Source organism: Schistocerca cancellata, chromosome 1, assembly GCF_023864275.1.
Source record: "Schistocerca cancellata isolate TAMUIC-IGC-003103 chromosome 1, iqSchCanc2.1, whole genome shotgun sequence".
In the NCBI taxonomy this organism is placed as follows: Eukaryota; Metazoa; Arthropoda; class Insecta; order Orthoptera; family Acrididae; genus Schistocerca; species Schistocerca cancellata.
The window spans coordinates 899,394,793-899,415,319 of record NC_064626.1 but is presented as its reverse complement, the minus strand read 5'-3'; the positions used below and the strand labels follow the sequence as shown (position 1 = coordinate 899,415,319).

Below are 20,527 nucleotides of genomic sequence, written 5' to 3'. Positions count from 1 at the left end.
TATTGCACTCAGTGACTGTTATTGACTTGTAAATTATAGATTGCAGCGATCAGTCATTCTTTTTAATTTTTTTTTTTTTAATTTTATTGTGCGGATCTAGATTTTGGCTAAAAGCTAGCCATTCTCTATGTACTATGATTTTCACTCAATGCATGTAATTCCCTGTTGGTCAGGCTTCATCCACAGTTCACTGAATACTCAGTCAGTCAGTATTCAATGAACTGTGGATGAAGCCCGACCAACAGGGAATTACATGCACTGAGCAAAAATAATAGTGGATTGATAATGGCTAGCTTCTAGCCGAAATCTAGACCTGTACAATAAAATTTAAAAAGGACGACTGATCGCTGCAATCTATAATTTACAAATACATTATTTCATTTACCCGTGTGGAGTTGCTAGTCTCCCATCGGGCACCTCCCCAGGTGGAGGATTGGGAATGTTCACCAGATATGGTGGACAATGGGGAAATAAAATACCCGGGGCAGACCAAAACTAGCAAAGCAATAACTGTTGCCTTGCAGTTGGGAGTTGGGTCTCCAAAGGCTAAAGGAAGAAAACCCTGATTAAAACTCACCTATCCCCCAGTAGGGGTTGGATGCAGGGTTGACACTGCTCTGTAAAAAACAATTGTGGAGAAACTTCTACAAAATAAAGTCGGACAGATGAAGGAAGACAGGCCTGGCACGGAAGAGGACAAAGAGGATGGAATACAAGTAAATGAAGGAGGGAAAATAAGGAAGAAGAGAAATATAAGGCGTAGATCAGATCTATATATTGCTACTTGGAATGTGAGATCCCTATATCGACCAGGAGCACTGAAAGTAATGCTGGATCAAATAATGAATCTGAAGCAAGATATAATAGCACTACAAGAAATCAGGTTGACAGGGAGTGAAGTTTTAGAGAAGAAAGAGGCGATTATATTCTATAGCTGCAGCGAAAGAAATCAAGAGCTGGGGACAGGATTTGTTGTACACCATCAATTAAAGCATTTGGTAATAGTGTTTACACCCATTAGTCCAAGATTGGCCATTAATTATGGAGTAGTTAAAGAATTTCTCCTTTATCCTGAGTGTTGACTCAGGATAATGTGGAAATTCTTTAACTACTCCATAATTAATGCCCATGCTCCAACAGAAGAAGAAGAAGAAGAAGAAGAAGAAGAAGAAGAGAAAGAAGTATTCCATGAATCTTTGGAAAGAGTATATGATGAGTACCCAGGGAATAATATTAAAATAATAGTGAGAGACCTAAATGCTCAGGTGGGGAAAGAACAGATTTATAGACCAATAATTGGCCCCCACAGCAAACACGCAACAAGTAATGAGAACGGAACAAGGCTTATGCTGTTCACAGCATCTAGAAATATGGTAATAGGATCAACACTGTTCCCACGTAAAGAAATACATAAGGGAACATGGAACTTACCGGATGGAAACACAGTAAACCAGATCAACCATGTGTTGATAGATTTGAGACACAAATCGGACCTATTGGACGTAAGGAATCTCAGAGGCCCAAACATAGATACAGATCATTTTCTGGTATGGGCACGGGTGAGGGCCATGGTATCTAACACACCAAAAGGAGACAGACTCAGGGCACAGAAATATAATATAACAACTTTAGAATCAGTGGAAGTTAGAGAACAGTATCAGGAGAAGATAACTCTGATTCTGGAAAACGCTGGAGAATATAACAATATCGAGGATCAGTGGGAAGCTATAAAAAAGATGGTGGAGACATCGGCGAGAGAGATACTTGGAACTGCGACAAGATAAGTAAGACCATCATGGTTTGATACTGAATGTGAAATAGTAACTGAAGAAAAGAACAAAGCATATAGAAGGACACTGTGATCACACTGTACGAGGAGGTTAGTAGAAGAATACAAAGAAAAACGGAGGATTGAAAAGAGGACTCACCAAAGAAAAAAGAGAGAATGGATGAAAGCAAGTGTCCAAGAAATGAAGCTCATGAGAAACAAAAGTGAAATAAGAAAATTCTATAGAGAGGTGAATGCGGCACAGAAGCCTTTTGGTAGTAAAGCAAGATTAATAAAAGATGAGGCAGGGAATATAATAAGTGAAGAGAAGGGAATATGCAAAAGATGGCACAGGTATTTTGATTGTCTCCTCAACCCTAGAATAACTATACCAGAGAATCCAACTGATACGAATGGTGAAGAGGACCCAGACAACAACACTACCCTATCAAATATAGAAGAAGTGAAAACTGCCATGAAGAAATTGAAAAACACCAAGGCGGCAGGGACAGATGGTATTTCAGCAGAATTGTTTAAGCAAGGAGGCAGAGAACTGGAACGAAGCCTTCTGAAAATGGTCACCGGAATATGGGAAGAGGAGAAAATGCCCCAACAATGGAAAGATGGTGTCATATGTCCCATATATAAGAAAGGAGATAAGATGGAGAGTGGCAATTAGAGAGGGATCATACTACTTAATTTGGGATTTAAAATATTCTCTAATATACTATTCGACAGAATACTCCCGATCATACAGAGGAAGACGGGGCCATACCAATGCGGATTCCTTCCTGGAAAGTCAACTATAGATCAAATATTCACCTTAAGATAAATCCTGGAAAAACAAACGAATATGGGGTTGGCACGCATCACCTCTTTATAGTCATGATAGCATAAATAGAGAGCAGTTATATCAAGCTCTAGATGAACTGGGAATCTCGAGAAAGTTGGTAAGGCTGGTGAGAATGACAATGAGCGAAACACAAGGTAGTGTAAGAATAGGAGGAATGATGTCCAACACATTGAGTATTAAAAACGGAGTGTGGCAAGGGGATGCATTGGCATGTCTTCTCTTTAATGCTGCCCTGGAAAAGGTGATGAGAAATGCAAACCTTCTGAATACAGGAACGATCTTTTATAAATCAGTGCAGATACTGGCCTATGCAGATGACAGATATAATAGCAAGAACCCAAAAAGCAATGGAAGAGACATTTATAGCTCTTGAACAGTCTAGTAGGAACATGGGGTTAATTATTAATGAGCAAAAAACAAAATGTATGGCAGCTGGAACAGCACACAGAGACATTATTCCAAATTCAATAACAATGGGCAATTATACGTTTGAGAGAGTTGAACATTTCAAGTACCTGGGCTCGACAGTTATTCATTGGAATGATACTTCCTATGAAATTAAGCAGAGATAAATACGAGCCAATATAGCCTATTTTACCCATGATAGCTTTCATTACCGACTGGAATCTTTATGAGTACAACAGAGTGGTGTTTGGGTTTTCCATAAGTGCCACAGTCCTATCTAGAATTTTAGGTAATGTGTTTCCTGGGTTAAAATTTATATGTATTTATCATTGCTTTGATGACCTAGTGATCTTTAGTGAGAATATCAAACAACATCCTGAGCATATTAGGGAGGTTGAAGAGTGTCTAAGGAAGGCTGGGTTCACTGTTTAGCTGGCCAAAGTCAAGTTTGCCCAACCTGAAATTTCCATTTTAGGACACCTAGTTTCCAGCTAGAGGGTAGAGTCAGATAAAAGCTGTACAGAAGCCATTCACTCGTTTCTTCCTCCAAAGGATACAAAAGGAGTAGCACGTTATATTGGGATGCTAAATTATCTTTAGGAAATGCATACCTAATATTACCCAGTTAGTGGTTCCCTTAAATGGTCTTAGGAAGAAAGGGAGAAAATTTGAGTGGGTCCCATCCCAAGAAGCTGCAAGTGAGGTGTTAGAAAGCCACTTTATTGAACGCTCCAGTATTGGTAATGCCTGGTTTTAACAAGGAGTTCATGGTGCCGACTGATGCTTTAAGGTCAGGTGTCGCTTCACGTGCTCTCTCCCTGCTAGAAACGAAGTACTCCACATATGAGTTGGAGGCACTGGCAGTGTTATCTGCATTTGAATAATTAGAATTTATCTCTAACACCGTCCATTCATGTTGGAAATGAATAACCAGGCCCTTAGCTGGATGTTGGCATGCCCAAGGCGTATTGGGTGCATCGCTGGATGGGCAGTGAGAATTTTGGCGTTCCTGTTCCAAGTAAGGCACATACGAGGCACGGAGAATATCGTTGTGGACAGAGAGCAGAGTGTTCGGAGATGAGCAAGATCGGTTCCCGGTTGAGAAAGTAGGTGAATCAGATGAATCTGATCATATAATTTGTCTGATCTTAAGTGGTGTACACTTCTCTTTAAAGAAAAAGGGAAATCGATTAAGCTACACTGTCTGAGAGGGAACATTCTGTGTGACACGGTACGACAGAGCAGACATAAAATTGTCTTGCCCAAGAATTTGGTAGCTCTGGTTTTTCAGTACTTTGTGAAAGCATGGTGGGCGGTCATCTCAGTGTTTTCAAGACCAGAAAGAAGATTAAGGAGCATTTTATTTGGAAGTCCATGTACAAAGAGATAAGGGCCTTGGTGGCAAGTTGTAAGACATGCACCATTAACAAACCAGCATTGAATACCCCCTAAGGGTTCCTGGCATCTGATTTAATAAATTGGCCTATAGAGAGGATGCACGGAGACTATGTGGGGGACATTCCCGTGGTCGTGAGATGGGAACCGCTATATGTTTGTAAGCGTAGGCGCGTTTTTGTAATTTTTTTGATTCATCCCGATGCATGGCACGACATCCCAGATTACTATTGGATGCCTTTAGTCAATATTTGGCACCTTTGGGCTATGCAGTATACAAGTTACGGATAATGCTCCTAACTTTACTTCAGTGGCCTTCCACAATTTTTGTTTAGAGGCTGGAATCAGTCATATTACTAGAACGGTATACTACCCCAATCCCTCATTTGCTGAGAGAGTAAACCAAAATTTGCAGATGGCCCTTATCGTCTTCCATAATGCAGACAATAACTAGTGGGACAGCTCACTGCCCTGATTGGCGTATACTTTTAATACAGCTGCACATAAGGCTCACAAGCAAACTCCAATGGCCCTGGTGTTCACGCTCAAACCCAATTCTCCCTTATCTAATTTGTGGGTGTTGGATGACCTACTGTGGGAGAAAGCCGATGCTGCGCAAATACAGGTGAATTGGAAATGTGGCAAGAGAAATCTTAAGGTAGCACATAAGAGGTTAGAGTGCCGCTACCATGTTGGAAGATGGCTAATGTCATTAAGGCCAGGTGACAAGATTTGGGTTAAAAACTTTGCAGCAGTGAGTTGGGAAGAGGTGCGATAGGCGATAGGGCGATGGGAAAACTCTTACCCAGATTTGTGGATTTTTGAGCCGTGTCCGAACACCTGGCTCTGAAACACTGGTCATCTTGCTCATTAAAAACCCTAAGACCAAGTGAATTTTTAGGGTCCATATTTCTCAGATTAAACTTTTCCATGAGGATGGTGTCCCCAGTAATAGCTAGTCTGTTTAATGTCACTCACTGCGAAGTTTTTTAATAAACTTTTTCATCTTATGTCCTTGTTTGTGAAATGACTTTCAAGAGCCTTAATAGTATGGCAGTACAGTGCCGTGGCCACGTGACTAATGCCTGCCAGTGTACGTGTTTCAGTATTCTGCACCCTAAGAGGGGGGGGGGGGGGTTGCAGTTGGATTCCAGCACCAATGGCCACCCCTTTGAATTCCTGCTGAGTGGTGCCTCCGGCAGCCGCAATGATTGAGAGGGTGCTCCCGGGATCAGTCATGTCTGTGCTGCTGGAGTGTGTAGACAGAAACTTCTGGAGTGGGATGACAAACACTTCCACTGCAACAGACAGTGGATGAATTTTGGCTGCAGTCTTTGCCTTGGTGATTTGTTGGACTAGTCGGGGCACATGGTTGGTCATCCAGAGTTTCCAAGCCATTATTGGATCGGGTGGGTATGAAGAATTTCATTGGAACTGCTGTTCACTGCCATTTGCCTATTTGTGGACTGAGTGATGTTAAACAGCCACATAAAAAAAAGGTGATGTTGGTCGAGATGGCCATTTGCAACTGTTAGCCTATGTGGAATCACATGGTTGTTACAGCTTGTAAAAGTGCATTTACTGCTCACACAATTGAGCGACTTCATTGTAGTAAAATACATTATGTTGAGTACTCTGTATCTTGTTATTCATTTGATTGTTTTGAAAAAGGTGTCGTTCGCATTTTGGAAGGAGGGCTGTATATTGATAATGTTAATGTGTGAGCTATCAGTTCGGAGTAATATTAGACTTGTCTATTGTGTAAGGATTACCTGTGGTCGTTGGGTATTATTATTCCAGAATTATTTATTCTGGAATGCAGGACGGTGAACTCAGTGCGTAAATTTTAATCTTTCTTGTAAATTGCTGGTGAGATCCCTGCTCAATGCTCTTAAAAGCTGTACTAAAAATAAATAAATAAATAAATAAATAAATTGTGTGGCAAAATTATTTTATCGATTCTCTTCTAAGGCTAAATGGGGGTTCAGCTCGTGAGTTTTCTGTTAAAATATTTGTGTCCAATAAAAACATGAAACTTTCTTCTCTAGAATGTCATTATGTATGTTTGTAAACCCCAGCACCACCACTCAATTGCTATGTCACAATGTGGAAGTTATTTCTCATGCTCCACATTTATAACGAGAACATCCATTTTCAGTTCAACATCTGGGAATTTATTCAGGTCTGGGCCCAAGTTGTCTCTGCCACTGAGGTGTTTGGTGACCTATGGGGACACTTCTAGTCCCTCTCTGTGGGCAGTTCTTGTTCACGGCAGCCTTCAATCTTGTTACGCAGCTCATTCCATTATTTGTTGTCGACCTTAAATTTTTGGCCTTGATGTCTATACACCTTTTGAGTTTCCTATCTCCAATAAAATTAAGATTGTATCCACCACAGTCCTTTTCCAGAAACTGGACAATATTTGCTTGACATCTGCATTTCTATTTAAGCTGGATCCAAGGTGTGCCTCAGATATGCAGGTGCACCTCACCCTTCAGCCAGACACCACATTTCATTTTTATCATGCCAGACCCATTCAAGTGGTGTGGCGTTGAAGCAAGTGTTTAATTGTATCCCGGCTGCTTGAGTTACTGAGCCCGTGAAAACTAGTGTATGGGTCGTCCCACTTGTCATAATCGGGAAGACTGATGATTCTCTTCAATTATGTGGTGATTTCAAGGCTCCCATCAATGCTCAATCACCGGTCAAAACTTGTTTTATTCCCCAGACAGAAGACCTCCAGACTAAACTTGCTGATGAGGAATGCTACTCAATGGTTGCCCTAGCCGCTGCTTACTTTCAGTTGCCCTTAAATGAGGAATCTCAGAACATTTTTGTCATTCACACACTTTTTGGATTATACAAGTATGACGACTCTCATTTGGCACTACTTTGGCCCTACAATTTTCTAATGGTATCTGGAACAACAGAGACAGCAGATTCCACATTGTAGGAATTATCTGGATGATCTCAACATTATGGGAACCTGTGCACCCTCTTTACAACTGTGCAGTACATCTGTCTGCATTGCCATGTGGAGAAGTGTCAATTTTTTTCAACCAGAAGTGGAATATTTGGGGTACTGACCCTCCACAGACAGAATCAGGCCGACTGACTGGAATGTTGCCGCCATCAGTTCCCTTTCCCATCCAATGAACTTACTCAAACTGCTGGTGTTCTTGGGAAAAGTCAACTATTGCTCTAGTTCCTACCCCAAGCAGCCCACAGTGTGCAGTGCCTCAGTCTCTTGCATAGAAAGCTAGTGTAACTGGACCACTGCCTATGACCAGGGTTTTACCCAACTAAAAACCAGGCCGAATTCTGCCCTTTGCATCACTTGCCTCGTGCCTTTCTTTCCCAAACATGTGTTGGTTGTGGCAGCTGACCCCTATGCCTATGACACAGGAGTGGTTCTCGTGCACAATAATGAGCATGGCTCCAAACAGCTAACTGTATATGCATCCAAGATGCTACACCTGCACAGTGCAACTACTCACAGATTGAAAATGAGGCACTGACAATAGTGTTTAATGTTAAAAATTTCTTGTCTACTTTTTTAGGGCAAAGTTCTCATTAAGGATAACTAGCTCTTGGTTACTAAATAAGACCCCCAATCCAGCCTTCCGAAGCGAATGGCTCAATGCCTGCAGTGCTGGGCATAATTCTTGACCCCATTTAATAATACCATCTAGTTTAAGCCCATGGCACAACATTCTAAAGCTGATGCCTTGTCGTGCCTATCCTGATTTCGACCAACAGGAGGTCCTCTGCTTCCACATTGATACTGCATGACAACAAACATTTGACAGTTTCCCTATTATGGCCACATGTTGCCCATGCCACACGCCGTGACCCCACCCTGCAGCAAGTCCTCTGGTACGTGACCCATGGCTGGCCGATCTACCATCTCACCCAATGGTTGGCAACCAGGATCAATACCTGGAAACACATTTCTCACTGGCTCTCGGTTGTCGATGAAACCATTCTCTTGGATACTAGGACTGACATGCAGTGCATAATAATTCCCTGAGCTTATTGCACCAGGGATACTGGGGATGTCCTGCATGAAGGTATCGGCTCATCAATGTGTGTATTGTCTGGGTATCAATAGCAACATCGAGAGAATTGTCTGTGACTGCACGGTGTGTGTCGGCACCCCCAAATCATTTTCTCCCTGGCCTGCAGCCCGTCGTTCTTGGGATTGCTCGATGTGGTTGCTCGTCATAGATGCCTACTCATATGTGGTATGCATGGTGTTCACCACGACCAACACCACCATCAATACTTTGGCCCATGTTTTGACTGTCAAAGGGTTATCTCATACTATGGTCTCTGATACTGGGCCCCAATTCACAGAATCTGATTTCAAAGAGTTCTCTGTGGCCAATGACATAAAACATTCTCAGCCCTCTGTTCCATTCTCCCTCTGCTAAAGAGGAAGGATTTGTTCGGACCTTTAAGTAACAAACAAAGAAGGCTATTGAATCCTCTGAGCCTACTTTGTTGTTCACCCTGTTTTTGAGCACCTACCACACAATGCTCAATGGCAGTCGTAGTCCCGCTGAGCAGTAAAAAACCGAAAATGGAAACCAGCAGCAATGGGAACGAAAGTCATAAAATTGGAGAAACTAAAAGCAGAAGGAAGGCTTAAAAATCCACTACAGAAAGGGATTGGTTGTCCCCAAAAAAAGCTTCAAATGACTGACGTCATTTCACTGGCACTAATAAACTCGAGAACGCGATCGTCTGAGCGCGTGTCATCTGCTAAAATCGACGATATATCAGGCGACAGCTGTAGACGGAAGCGTAACAGATTAAAATAGAGGCACTCAATTAAAAGGTGTCTTACCGTCCACAGCTGAGAGCAGTGGGGACAGAGTGGGGGAGGATCGCCGCTTAAAAGATGTCGATGGCTAAAAAGACAGTGCCCTATCCGGAGTCTAGTTAAAATTACCTCCTCCCGACGACGCGTTCAGGAGGAAGAGGTCCAAGCACAAGGAAGAGCTTTCACGTCCCGCAATTTAGTATGGGGAAGTGTCGACCAATGTGCGTGCCATAAAAGAACAACACGACGACATAAAACGCTCCGTAGATCGGTGAAGGGAATCCATTGAATAGCTGGCCGAAGAAGAGAGACTGCAGCCTTGGCCGCTATATCGGCCGCCTCATTTCCACAGATACCAACGTGTCCTGGGAGCCAGAGGTACGCCACCGAGACGCCCCCCAGGTGGAGCAAGCGCAGACAGTCCTGAATCTGGTGGACCAGAGGGTGCACAGGGTAAAGAGCTTGGAGACTGAGGAGAGAGCTGAGAGAATCTGAGCAGATAACGTACTGTATCCGCTGATAGCGGCGGATGTAGTGGACAGCCTGGAGAACAGCGTAAAGCTCCGCAGTATAAACCGAACACTGGTTGGGAAGCCGAAAGTGATTTGGGGTGTCGCCAACAATATAGGCACTCCCTACACCTAACGATGTTTTCGAGCCATCGGTGTAAATAAATGTGGCTTCCTTCATTTGTGCACATAGAGCAGCAAATGCCCGACGATAAACGAGTGAAGGGGTACCGTCCTTGGGAAATCGACAAACGTCACGGAGCAGGCAGATCCGGGGACAGAGCCAAGGCAGTGCTGTACCCCAAGTTGTCAAGAAGGTTTTAGGAAAGCGGAAGGAAAGAGAATGGAGCAGTTGACGGAAGCGGACTCCTGGTGGTAGTAGGGAGGAGGGGCGGCCTGCATACCCTACATCAAAGGAGGCGTCGAAAAAAAATGTCATGGGCTGGATTAGCAGGCATGGAAGACAGATGGCTAGCATAACAACTCAGAAGGACTGCTCGCCGATTGGACAGCGGAGGTTCAGCAGTCTCAGCATAAAGGCTTTCCACAGGGCTGGTGTAAAAAGCTCCAGACACTAAACGTAATCCACGGTGGTGGATAGAGTCGAGACGCCGAAGAATAGACGGCCGAGCAGTGGAGTAGACTATGCTTCCATAGTCCAATTTCGAGCGCACTAAGGCACAATAAGAGGCGGAGAAGGACCACTCGGTCCGCTCCCCAGGAGGTACCATTCAGGACACAGAGGGTGTTGAGGGATCGCAGACAGCGAGCTGAAAGATAGGAAACGTGGGAGGACAGCACAGTTTTCTGTCAAACATAAAACCCAAGAATTTAGCGACGTCTGAAAACGGAAGGTTGACAGGTCCTAGATGTAAGGAGGGTGGAAGAAACTCCTTACGTCGCCAAAAATTAACACAAACGGTCTTACTGGGAGAAAAACGGAAGCCGGTTTCGATGCTCCAAGAGTGGAGGCGATCGAGACATCCTTGAAGACGTCGTTCAAGAAGGCTGGTCCGTTGAGAGCTGTAGTAGATCGCAAAATCGTCCACAAAGAGGGAGCCTGAGACATCAGGAAGAAGACAATCCATAATTGGATTTATGGCAATGGCAAACAGTACAACACTCAGTACGGAGCCCTGGGGTACCCCGTTTTCTTGGGAGAAAGTACGGGAGAGAGTAGTGTTCACCCGCACTCTAAATGTGCGCTCAGTCATAAATTCGCGAAGAAAAAGGGGCAGCTGACCTCGAAAGCCCCAAGAGAACAGTGTGCGGAGGATGCCTGTCCTCCAACAGGTATCGTATGCTCTCTCCAGATCAAAAAATATTGCTACTGTTTGGCGTTTCCGGAGAAAATTGTTCACGATATAAGTGGAGAGAGCAACAAGATGGTCAACTGCAGAACGATGCTTTCGGAATCCGCATTGGGCAGGTGTTAAAAGACTGCGGGATTCCAGCCACCAAGCTAAACGGTAATTCACCATACGCTCCAAAACCTTACAGACACTACTCGTGAGAGAAATGGGGCAATAGCTAGAGGGGAGATGTTTGTCCTTTCCAGGTTTCGGAACAGGAACGATGATAGCTTCCCGCCGTCATCTGGGAAAAGTACTGTTGGTCCAAATTCGATTATAAAGGTGAAGGAGGTAACGCACACTATGGGTTGATAAATGCAGCAACATTTGGACGTGGATACCATCTGGTCCTGGGGCGGAGGAGCGAGAAGAAGAGAGTGCATGTTGGAGGTCACGCATGGAGAAAACAGTTTTGTAGCTTTCGCGATTTTGAGAGGAGAAAGCAAGATGTCGCACTTCCGCTGCACTTTTCTTCGGGAGAAACGCTGGCGGGTAATTTGAAGAGCTCGAAATCTCAGCAAAGTGCTGACCCAATGAGTTAGAAATTGCGACGGGGTCCACTAATGTATCATGCGCGACAGTGAGCCCAGAGACCGGGGAGAAACTAGGCGCGCCTGAAAACCGTTGAAGCCAACTCCAAACTTCCGAGGAGGGAGTGAAGGTGTGAAATGAGCTAATAAAGAATTTCCAGCTTGCCTTCTTGCTATCGCGGATGACATGACGGCATCGCGCACGGGACTGCTTATAGCGGATACATTTGGCCGAAGTAGGATGGTGGCGGAAAACGCGAAGAGCACGTCGCCACTCACGTATTGCGTCACGGCATGCCTCGTTCCACCAAGGAACTGGGGGGCGCCGGGGCAATTCGGGAGTGCGTGGTATTGAACGTTCTGCAGCTGTAAGAATAACGTCGGTAATACATGTGACCTCATCGTCGACGCTGGGAAAGTGACGGTCATCAAATGTCGCTAGAGACGAAAAAAGCGTCCAATCGGCTTCGGCAAACGTCCAGCGTCGCGGGCGCATATATGGCAGTTGACGCTGCAGTCTACGGACACATGGAAAGTGGTCACTCGAGTGTGTATCATCAAGGGCGAACCATTCGAAGCGCCGAGCTAGTGGAACAGTACCGAACGCAAGGTCCAAATGAGAGAAATTTGTCATGGAGGCAGACAAAAATGTAGGGACCCCAGTGTTGAGGCAAACTAGATCCGCTTGGTGGAAGACGTCGAACAATAGTGAGCCATGTGGACAAGGATGTGGAGATCCCCAAAGCGGGTGGTGGGCATTGAAGTCCCCAACCAGCAAATAGGGGGGGGTGGAAGCTGACCAAGAAGATGAAGGAGATCAGCTCGTGCCATTGGTGTGGACGATGGAATGTATACAGTACAAAGAGAGAATGTGTATCCAGAAAGGGAAAGACGGACGGCGACAGCTTGGAAGGAAGTGTTTAAGTGGATTGGGTGATAATGGAAAGTATCATGGAGAAGAATCATGAGTCCTCCATGGGCTGGAATGCCTTCAACAGAGGGGAGATCATATCGGATGGACTGAAAATGAGGGAGAACAAAGTGGTCATGGGGACGCAGCTTTGTTTCCTTAAGACAGAAGATGACCAGCGAGTAGGATCGTAAGAGGATCGACAATTCATCCCGAATGGCTCGAATGCTGCGGATATTCCAGTGGATAATGGACATAGGGTGAACAGAAAATGGAGGAATGTGACCAAGGGTGCCGTCAACTCAACGACTGCTCAGAGCTTGCGACTGACAGCATGGAATGGCATTCAGCTGAAGGCAGAAGATCCTGATCCATAGGTTGTTCAGGAGCAGCTCCTGCCACCAGCGATCGGCCAGTTGATCGGCCGCCAGCAGTGCGCCTCGGCGACACAGAAGACGGCCGAGGGCGATTTCCGCCAGGTGGTGCTGTAGATGGGACACGCCTTGGCGGAGAAGGAGATGAACTGGGTTTCTTTGTAGCCTTCTTGGAAATATGGTGCTTAGATGAAGGAGGAACCGATGGTTGTGAAGTTGGTGTACGTAAAAAATCTTCACGAGTATGTTCTTTTTTCGAAGTCTTGGTGTCTAACTTTTGGGCTCGAGATTTAGCAGAACCCGATGAAGGGTGAGCCATAGAGTGGGCAGGCGAAAGTGGTGAGGTTGAATGGGCGATCTTTGCGCTGGCCGATCTGACGATCGTGGCACTAAAGGTGAGGTCGCAAGTCTGCGTGGCCGCCTCCTTTGTTGGCCGAGGAGAAGCAAGGACAGTGCTGTATTTTCCTGTCTGAGGCACGGTGGGTTGTCGACTGGCGAATAATTTTCGAGCAGCAAAGGTCGACACCTTTTCCTTCACTCTGATTTCCAGGATGAGCTTTTCGTCCTTAAAAATGGGGCAATCTCGAGAGGAAGCAGCTTGGTCACTCATACAGTTGATGCAGCGAGGGGATGGAGGTGGACAAGCACCCTCATGGGCATCCTTGCCACACGTAACACATTTGGCCGGACTGGAACAGGACTGGCTGGTGTGATTGAACCGCTGACACCGATAGCAACGCGTAGGGTTTGGGACGTAAGGGCGAACGGAAATTATCTCATAGCCTGCTTTGATTTTCGATGGGAGTTGAACTTTGTCAAATGTCAAGAAGACAGTGCGGGTTGGAATGATGTTCGTGTCAACCCTTTTCATAACCCTATGAACAGCCGTTACGCCCTGGTCAGACAGGTAGTGCTGAACTACTTCGTCAGACAATCCATCGAGGGAGCATGTATAAACGACTCCATGCGAGGTATTTAAAGTGCGGTGCGCTTCAACCGGGACAGGGAAGGTGTGGAGCAGTGAAGTACGCAGCAATTTTTGTGCCTGGAGGGCACTGACTGTTTCTAACAACAAAGTGCCATTCCGTAATCTGGAACAAGACTTTACAGGACCTGCAATTGCATCGACACCTTTCTGAATAATGGAAGGGTTGACCGTGGAGAAGTCGTGACCTTCGTCAGACCAAGAAACAACAAGGAACTGTGGCAATGATGGAAGAACTGTCTGTGGCTGAGACTCAGCGAACTTACGCTTGTGAGCAGACATAGTGGAAGGTGAGGACACCATTGCGGAAGCATCCCCCATGATTACCGGCGTCTCCGATGGCGCGCTCCTCCCTTGTGGGGGCCCTCTCTGAGGGCACTCCCGCCTAAGGTGATTGTTCACACCTCAGGTCACACCTCCCAACAAACGGACGGAGGGACCAATTGGCACTTTCGGAAGGTATCAGCTCGGGTAATCACCCCTCCCTGGGCCTGGCCGTTACCAGGGGGTACGTACGTGTCCTACCTGTCTACCCGGGGCGGGGAATTACGCGTTACCCCGTCACTGGCTACGCACAAAAATGCGTGGGTCGGCCTTCAGACACGCACAGGGAGGAAGAAAGAGAAAGGGAAAAACAAAGAAAGGGAAAAACAAAGAAAGGGAAAGGAAAGAGGAGAGGTCTCAAACGCCGAAGCGGAGAAAAGGGTAGAGAGAAGAGGTAAGGAAAAGAGAAGGACAAAGGAAGGATGAAGACATACAAGCAGAGAAGGCGAAGAATGCGTTACATTTACGAGCGTCCATCTCCGGACGTAGGCATAAACCATACTCCCAGAGGGGGAGAAAGGAAAGGAAAGAGCCAGTGGTGAGGGGAGGAGGGGCGAAGATGGGGGAAAGGGAAGGATGCGGAAAAGGAAGGTATGCAGCCCGGAAAGGAAGGAGGACCACATTAGCTCGGGGTCCCGTGCTCGCTACACACATATCCACAAGAGTTGTGGACCCCCTGGGGGGGGGGGGGGGGGGGGCACCTTAGTGTTACACACCTGGTGCAGCCATGTGGGACTCTCTCCCAGGGACTCCTAAGGGAGTACTGTGATTTGGATGCCAGTGATGATAGTAGAGACCCAGATGTGACAGTTTATGTCTGTTAAAACACAGAAAGGGCTCGAGTGCCACCACCACAACCAGCTCCAGTCCTGAGTACAGGCGGCACACCCGCTGTCACCCTTCCCCCTCTGCTTTTCAGAAACCATGAAATCCAAGGGTTGGCACCACTGGCAACTGCCAATGACTCCCCATGGACATGTCAGCACTACCTTTTGCACCCACAAGAATCAGCGGAACCATCCGGCGATGTCACTACAGACACAGCGAACCACCCTCCATTCCCTTAAGTGGCAGTCAAAGGGGCTGAGTCTTCACCAAACCTCATACCTACTTCGTGCCCCTTATGCACAGTCTAGGTTGTTTCCACCTGTGTGGATTTGTTTCAGTGGGAGGGGAAAATTTGGCACCGGGCGCTGCAGAAGTTGAATACCTGTCTGCGGAGACTGACTTAGATAGCTTTTAGGTGACACCATGGCTACACTGCGCTGTGCTTGCATTGCAAGAGCTTCACGAGTATGGTGGCCAATGGCTTTTCATGCGGCCGGTATATAGGTACAGCACACAGCTGGTCAGTTTAGTGCTCATGCTTGATACTTCTGGATCTATCCTTTCTGTGCTAGGCTGTTTAATTGCCACCTTGCTGGTTATCCAGTTACTCTCTTTGGCTGCATCTCAGATTTATCTCTCTGCTGCTCTTGGCCTTCTTGTTATCGTTGTGATGATGGCTTCATGTAGCACTTCATTGTCATCCTTATCTTGGTCTGTCGTCTTGTCTGCAGCCTGTCTGTCATATTTTGTTCACCTACCATTAGTTTGAGTGGTAACATTAGGTGTGCAATAGGAATTCCTCTGTTAAATTCAGAGGCGAGAGCAGATAGGTGGAAAGATTACATTGAAAGCCCCTTATGAGGGGGAGGTCTTGTCTGGTGATGTGACAGAAGAAGATAGGAGTCAACAGGGAGGAGATAGGGGGCCAGTACTTGAGTCAGAATTTAGAAGAGCTTTGGAAGACTTAATATTAAATAAGGCATAACAAATAGATAACATTTCATCAAAATTTCTAAAATCTTTGTGGGAAAGTGGCAAGAAAATGACTATTCATATTGGTGTGCACAATGTATGAGACTGGTGATATATCATTCAACTTTCTGAAAAACATCATTCACACAATACCAAAGAGTTCAAGAGCCAACAAATGCAACAATTATCACATAATTAGCTTAACAGCTCAAGCATCCAAGTTGCCGATAAGAATAGTATACAGAAGAATGGAAAAGACAATGAAGGATATGTTAGATGACGATTAGTTTGTCTTTAGGAAAAGTAAAAGCACCAGAGAGGTAGTACTGATGATGTAGTTGATAACAGAAGCAACACTTGAAGAAAAATCAAAGCATGTCCAAAGGATTTGTCAACCTGGAAAATGCATTTGGCAAACGGTGCAAGATGTTCAAAATTCTGAGCTATAAGCAAAGATGAATAATATACAATACGAATAAGAACCAAGAGAGAACATAAGACTAGATGACCAAGAACAAAGTCCTCTTATTAAAAAGGGTGTAAGAAAGGATTTAGTCTTCTGCCACTACTGTTCAATTTATTCATCAAAGAAGTCATGATGGAAATAGAAGAAGGGTTGAAGAGTGGAATTAAAATTCAAGGTGAAAGGATATCAATGATAAGATTCACTGATGACATTGCCATCATTCGTGAAAGTGAAGAAGAATTACACGATATGTTGAATGGGTTGAATGGTCTAATGAGTAGAGAATATGGATTGAGAGTAAATCAAAGAAAGATGAAAGTAATGAGAAAAAGCAGAAATAAGACCAATGAGCAGTGAGAAACCATACATCAGGAATAGTGATCACAAAGTAGATGAAGTTAGGAATTCTGCTACACAGGCAGTGAAATAATTCATAATGGACAGAGGAAGAAGGGCATAAAAAGCATAGTAGCACTGGCAAAAAAGCACTCCTGGCCAAGACAAGTCTACTGGTATAAAACACAGGCTTTAGTTTGAGGAAGAAATTTCTGAGAATGTGCTTTCAGAGCACAGTATTGCAGTGATACATGGACTGTGGGAGAAGTGGAACAGAAGAGAATTGAAGATTTGGACATGTGGTGCTACAGAAGAATGCTGAACTATGTGGACTGATAAGGTAACGAATAAGGAGGTTCTCTGCAGAATTGGCAAGGAAAAAAATATATGGAAAACACTGACAAAAAGAAGGGAGAGGACATCTGCTAAGACATCAGGGAATAACCTCCATGGTGCTAGAGAAAGTTGTAGAGGGTAAAAACTGTAGAAGAAGACAGAGAATGGAATATATTCAGTAAATAATTGAGGACATAGTTTGTAAGTGTTACTCTAAGATGAAGAGGTTGGCACGGGATAGGAATTTGTGGCAGGCTGCATCAAAACTGTCAGAAGAATGATGAATAACAAAATAAATGAAAAGAGGGTTACTCTTCTGAATGCAGCTCTCCCATCTGGCAGCTTCCTCCGTTTCTCCATTTCTTCCAGAATTCTGACATGCGCACCAATATCCAGCTACCTGCAGAAATAGCAACACCGATGTTTAACACAGCAATCTGTAATAGTCTTTATAGATTGCCATAGAAGGAATGGATATTCTGTCCCTGAGATTAGGTCAACACTGTCAAGGGAACTGAGATATGATGCCTTTCAACCAAACCAGGAGGGTCAACACACAGCACAGTTTCCATTCTGTAATGCAACAATTAGTGAAATAGGCAGAGCCCTAAACAGACAAGGAATCAGAGCAGTCTTCTGGCCATACAGGAAAAGTGATGTTGCAACCTGCTTAAGATAATCTGACCTGAGTGTACCATGGATTTTTGTCACCTATGCAGACAAATGGCAAATGCTGTATTGAACACCACCACCTAAAGTACACAAATTTTAAATAAATAATCAGTAAAGACCAAAAGCAGCCATATGAATAAAACACAAGATTTTGGCTCATGCTTTGAACTACTGGGACTATGATCATGGAACTAGAGGACATTAGATAATGTAATAACAGCTTCAACAGAGACACTGGCTATTCACTTAGCAATGCATGGAAGTGTGTACTTGACAAAGAAAGATCACAAAGGAAAGCTTAAGTAGGTTACTGTCTGAAATGTGTAGCGGCACTCCAAGAAACATTGGACAGCAAGCAGGAATGTAATCTATGGACGCAGAGGGTGCCACCTTGGCATGTGCCATATCCATGATGTCACTGTAACATAATCTAGCCAATCAGATACCACTGGTTAGGTGTAAAAGTAGGTACCTTACCAGTTTTGTGACAATCAGACTTAGCTCATGATGAGGATGATGATAATGACAGCTCGAGATTTTATCCAGACTTGCCTATGGCAAGTTAACCGAGAACTTTTCATTTATGGTCTCCATCGCAAAAGACTTCGTATCAAAGGTAAATAACAAACAGAAGACCAATCAAAATGCCTTTCTTCAAAATTTCTGTGAATAGCTACACAACTATGTTCTAAATACTCACTTTGTAAAATTGTTTTCACATAACACACAGTACTGTTTTGGACATGTGAAATACATGGAAACAGAACCAGTATGTATTTTTCACATTACTTTCATAATGACTGATGAGTGCACTATTTGTTCTTGATCATGGACACTGTTTCCGCATCAAGAATGAAAATCACTTGATTAATATCAGATACATCCAAATATTCTTATATATATTGAATTTATACCAGTTTCTAATAACCAGGATTTCAATGAATTATGATCATCTTCAGAACAGCCAGTATCGATGAAAAGTTTAAAAAATATATTTTTTTAAATATCATTTTACTAACACAAACTGAGCTGAAGCTGATCATAACTGATCAAGACTATAACAAAATAAAAAAAAAAAAAAGCTTTGCAATTAGAGAATTATACAAATGCTACAAAATCAAACAGTGGTCCACTACACCCTTCAATGTGATAATCTCAAATAATATTAAAAAATTAATTCTGCAAATTTCTTAAGTAAACAACTTACTTCAATAGTGGAATAGTCTACCAAATCAACTTTGTTTCCAACAAGAACCACAGGGCAGCGACGATCCGGATTACATTCTCTTATGAGTGGTAGCCAATATGTAGTTATTTTCTCAAATGATATTTCATCCTCCACGGAATACACAATACATATGACATGGGCGCGTTGAATTTCATCAGTTAACATTTCTTCTGACTGTTCAGCAGCTGGAAAGTAAAAAGGAAATTTAATATAATGCTGATGCAAGGATAATACTAGCATTGAGTAGCACACTGTTACTTCGAAAAGACTTGATTTAGAGCCAGAGCATTGGGTTAAAGTTTCTCATCAGAGAGTTAACAAACAAGCCAGGCTCTTGGGCTGCTATGAACATCTGTTATGTGGTTTGTCAGCCCACATTTGAATAATCTTTCCTAACCTTCCAAACTGCCTAAAATGTCCCCACTATCTTTCATGCCCTCCCCTCCTCAGCCAACATTCTTTCAAATATATAGGGAGAGATGGGAGGTGGAAGGTTAAGTTAATTGCAAGTACAAGCGTACTACAGTACAACAACTGCAGTCTGGTCTCAGGAACCAGAGACTGTGGTCATGCATGTGTGAGTTGTATTTGCGTGAGTGTGTATGCGTATGATGTCTATTTCCGATGAAGGCCCTGCTGGCCAAAAGCTCATTTTCTGAAAGTCTTTTTGTTGTGCCTATCTGCGAGTCAGCATCTCAGCTATATAGTGAGTAGCAACTATCCTTTTCATAATATTGATACATTCCATCCTGGAGTTTCCATTGTTTAATACAATAGTACAATTTTATATGCCTATTAGACCCAAGATGATGAACTTAGTTGTAATGGGTGGACTGAAATGCAATAGTAGAAAACTGGGGAGAAGGAAAAAACTGTGGGAGAACATAAACTGTGGAAAAGGAATCAAAGGGGATGCCACCTGGTACAATTTTGCACAAAGCACAATTTAATCATTCCTAAAACTTGATTTAATGACCATTTAACATTAGTGTTTGTGGAATGGACATGAAGACAATGGAAGAGTTCAGAAAAATGACATAATAATTAGAAATAGATTCAGAAACAACATTTTAAACTCAGAAACACTGCCAGGAGCTGATGCTGACCACAATTTATTGGTTACAATCTGTAGATTAAAGTCGAATAAATTGGGAAGGTAAGAAATTAAGGAGATTAATCTGGATAAACTGAAAACTGATTGACTGAAACAGGAAAAGGAATCCAAGAGAAAACAAATGGGTAGCTTTGAGAGATGAAATAGTGAAGGCAGCACAGGATTCAATCACCAAGGCCAAGTAGAAACCCCTGAATAGCATACAAGATATTAAATTTAAATGATGAAAAGAGAAAATATAAAAATGCCTCAAGTGAGGCAGGCAAATGGGATTACAGACATCTAAAAATTAGACTGACAGGAAGCGCAACAATGCAAAGTAGGTATGGTTAGGGGACAAATGCA

At 43.8% G+C, this 20,527-nt stretch overlaps 1 protein-coding gene across 2 annotated transcripts in view; it reads right to left on the bottom strand.

The window, feature by feature from the left end:
- The window catches only part of LOC126190838 (mitochondrial Rho GTPase), a 192,069-nt gene that overhangs the window by 119,344 nt on the left and 52,198 nt on the right, over positions 1 to 20,527 (bottom strand). For both annotated transcript variants that reach the window (XM_049931420.1, XM_049931428.1), the window contains exon 3: positions 19,048 to 19,253. In XM_049931420.1, coding sequence (XP_049787377.1) covers positions 19,048 to 19,253 — 206 coding nt within the window. The remainder of the gene's footprint in view (positions 1 to 19,047; positions 19,254 to 20,527) is intronic.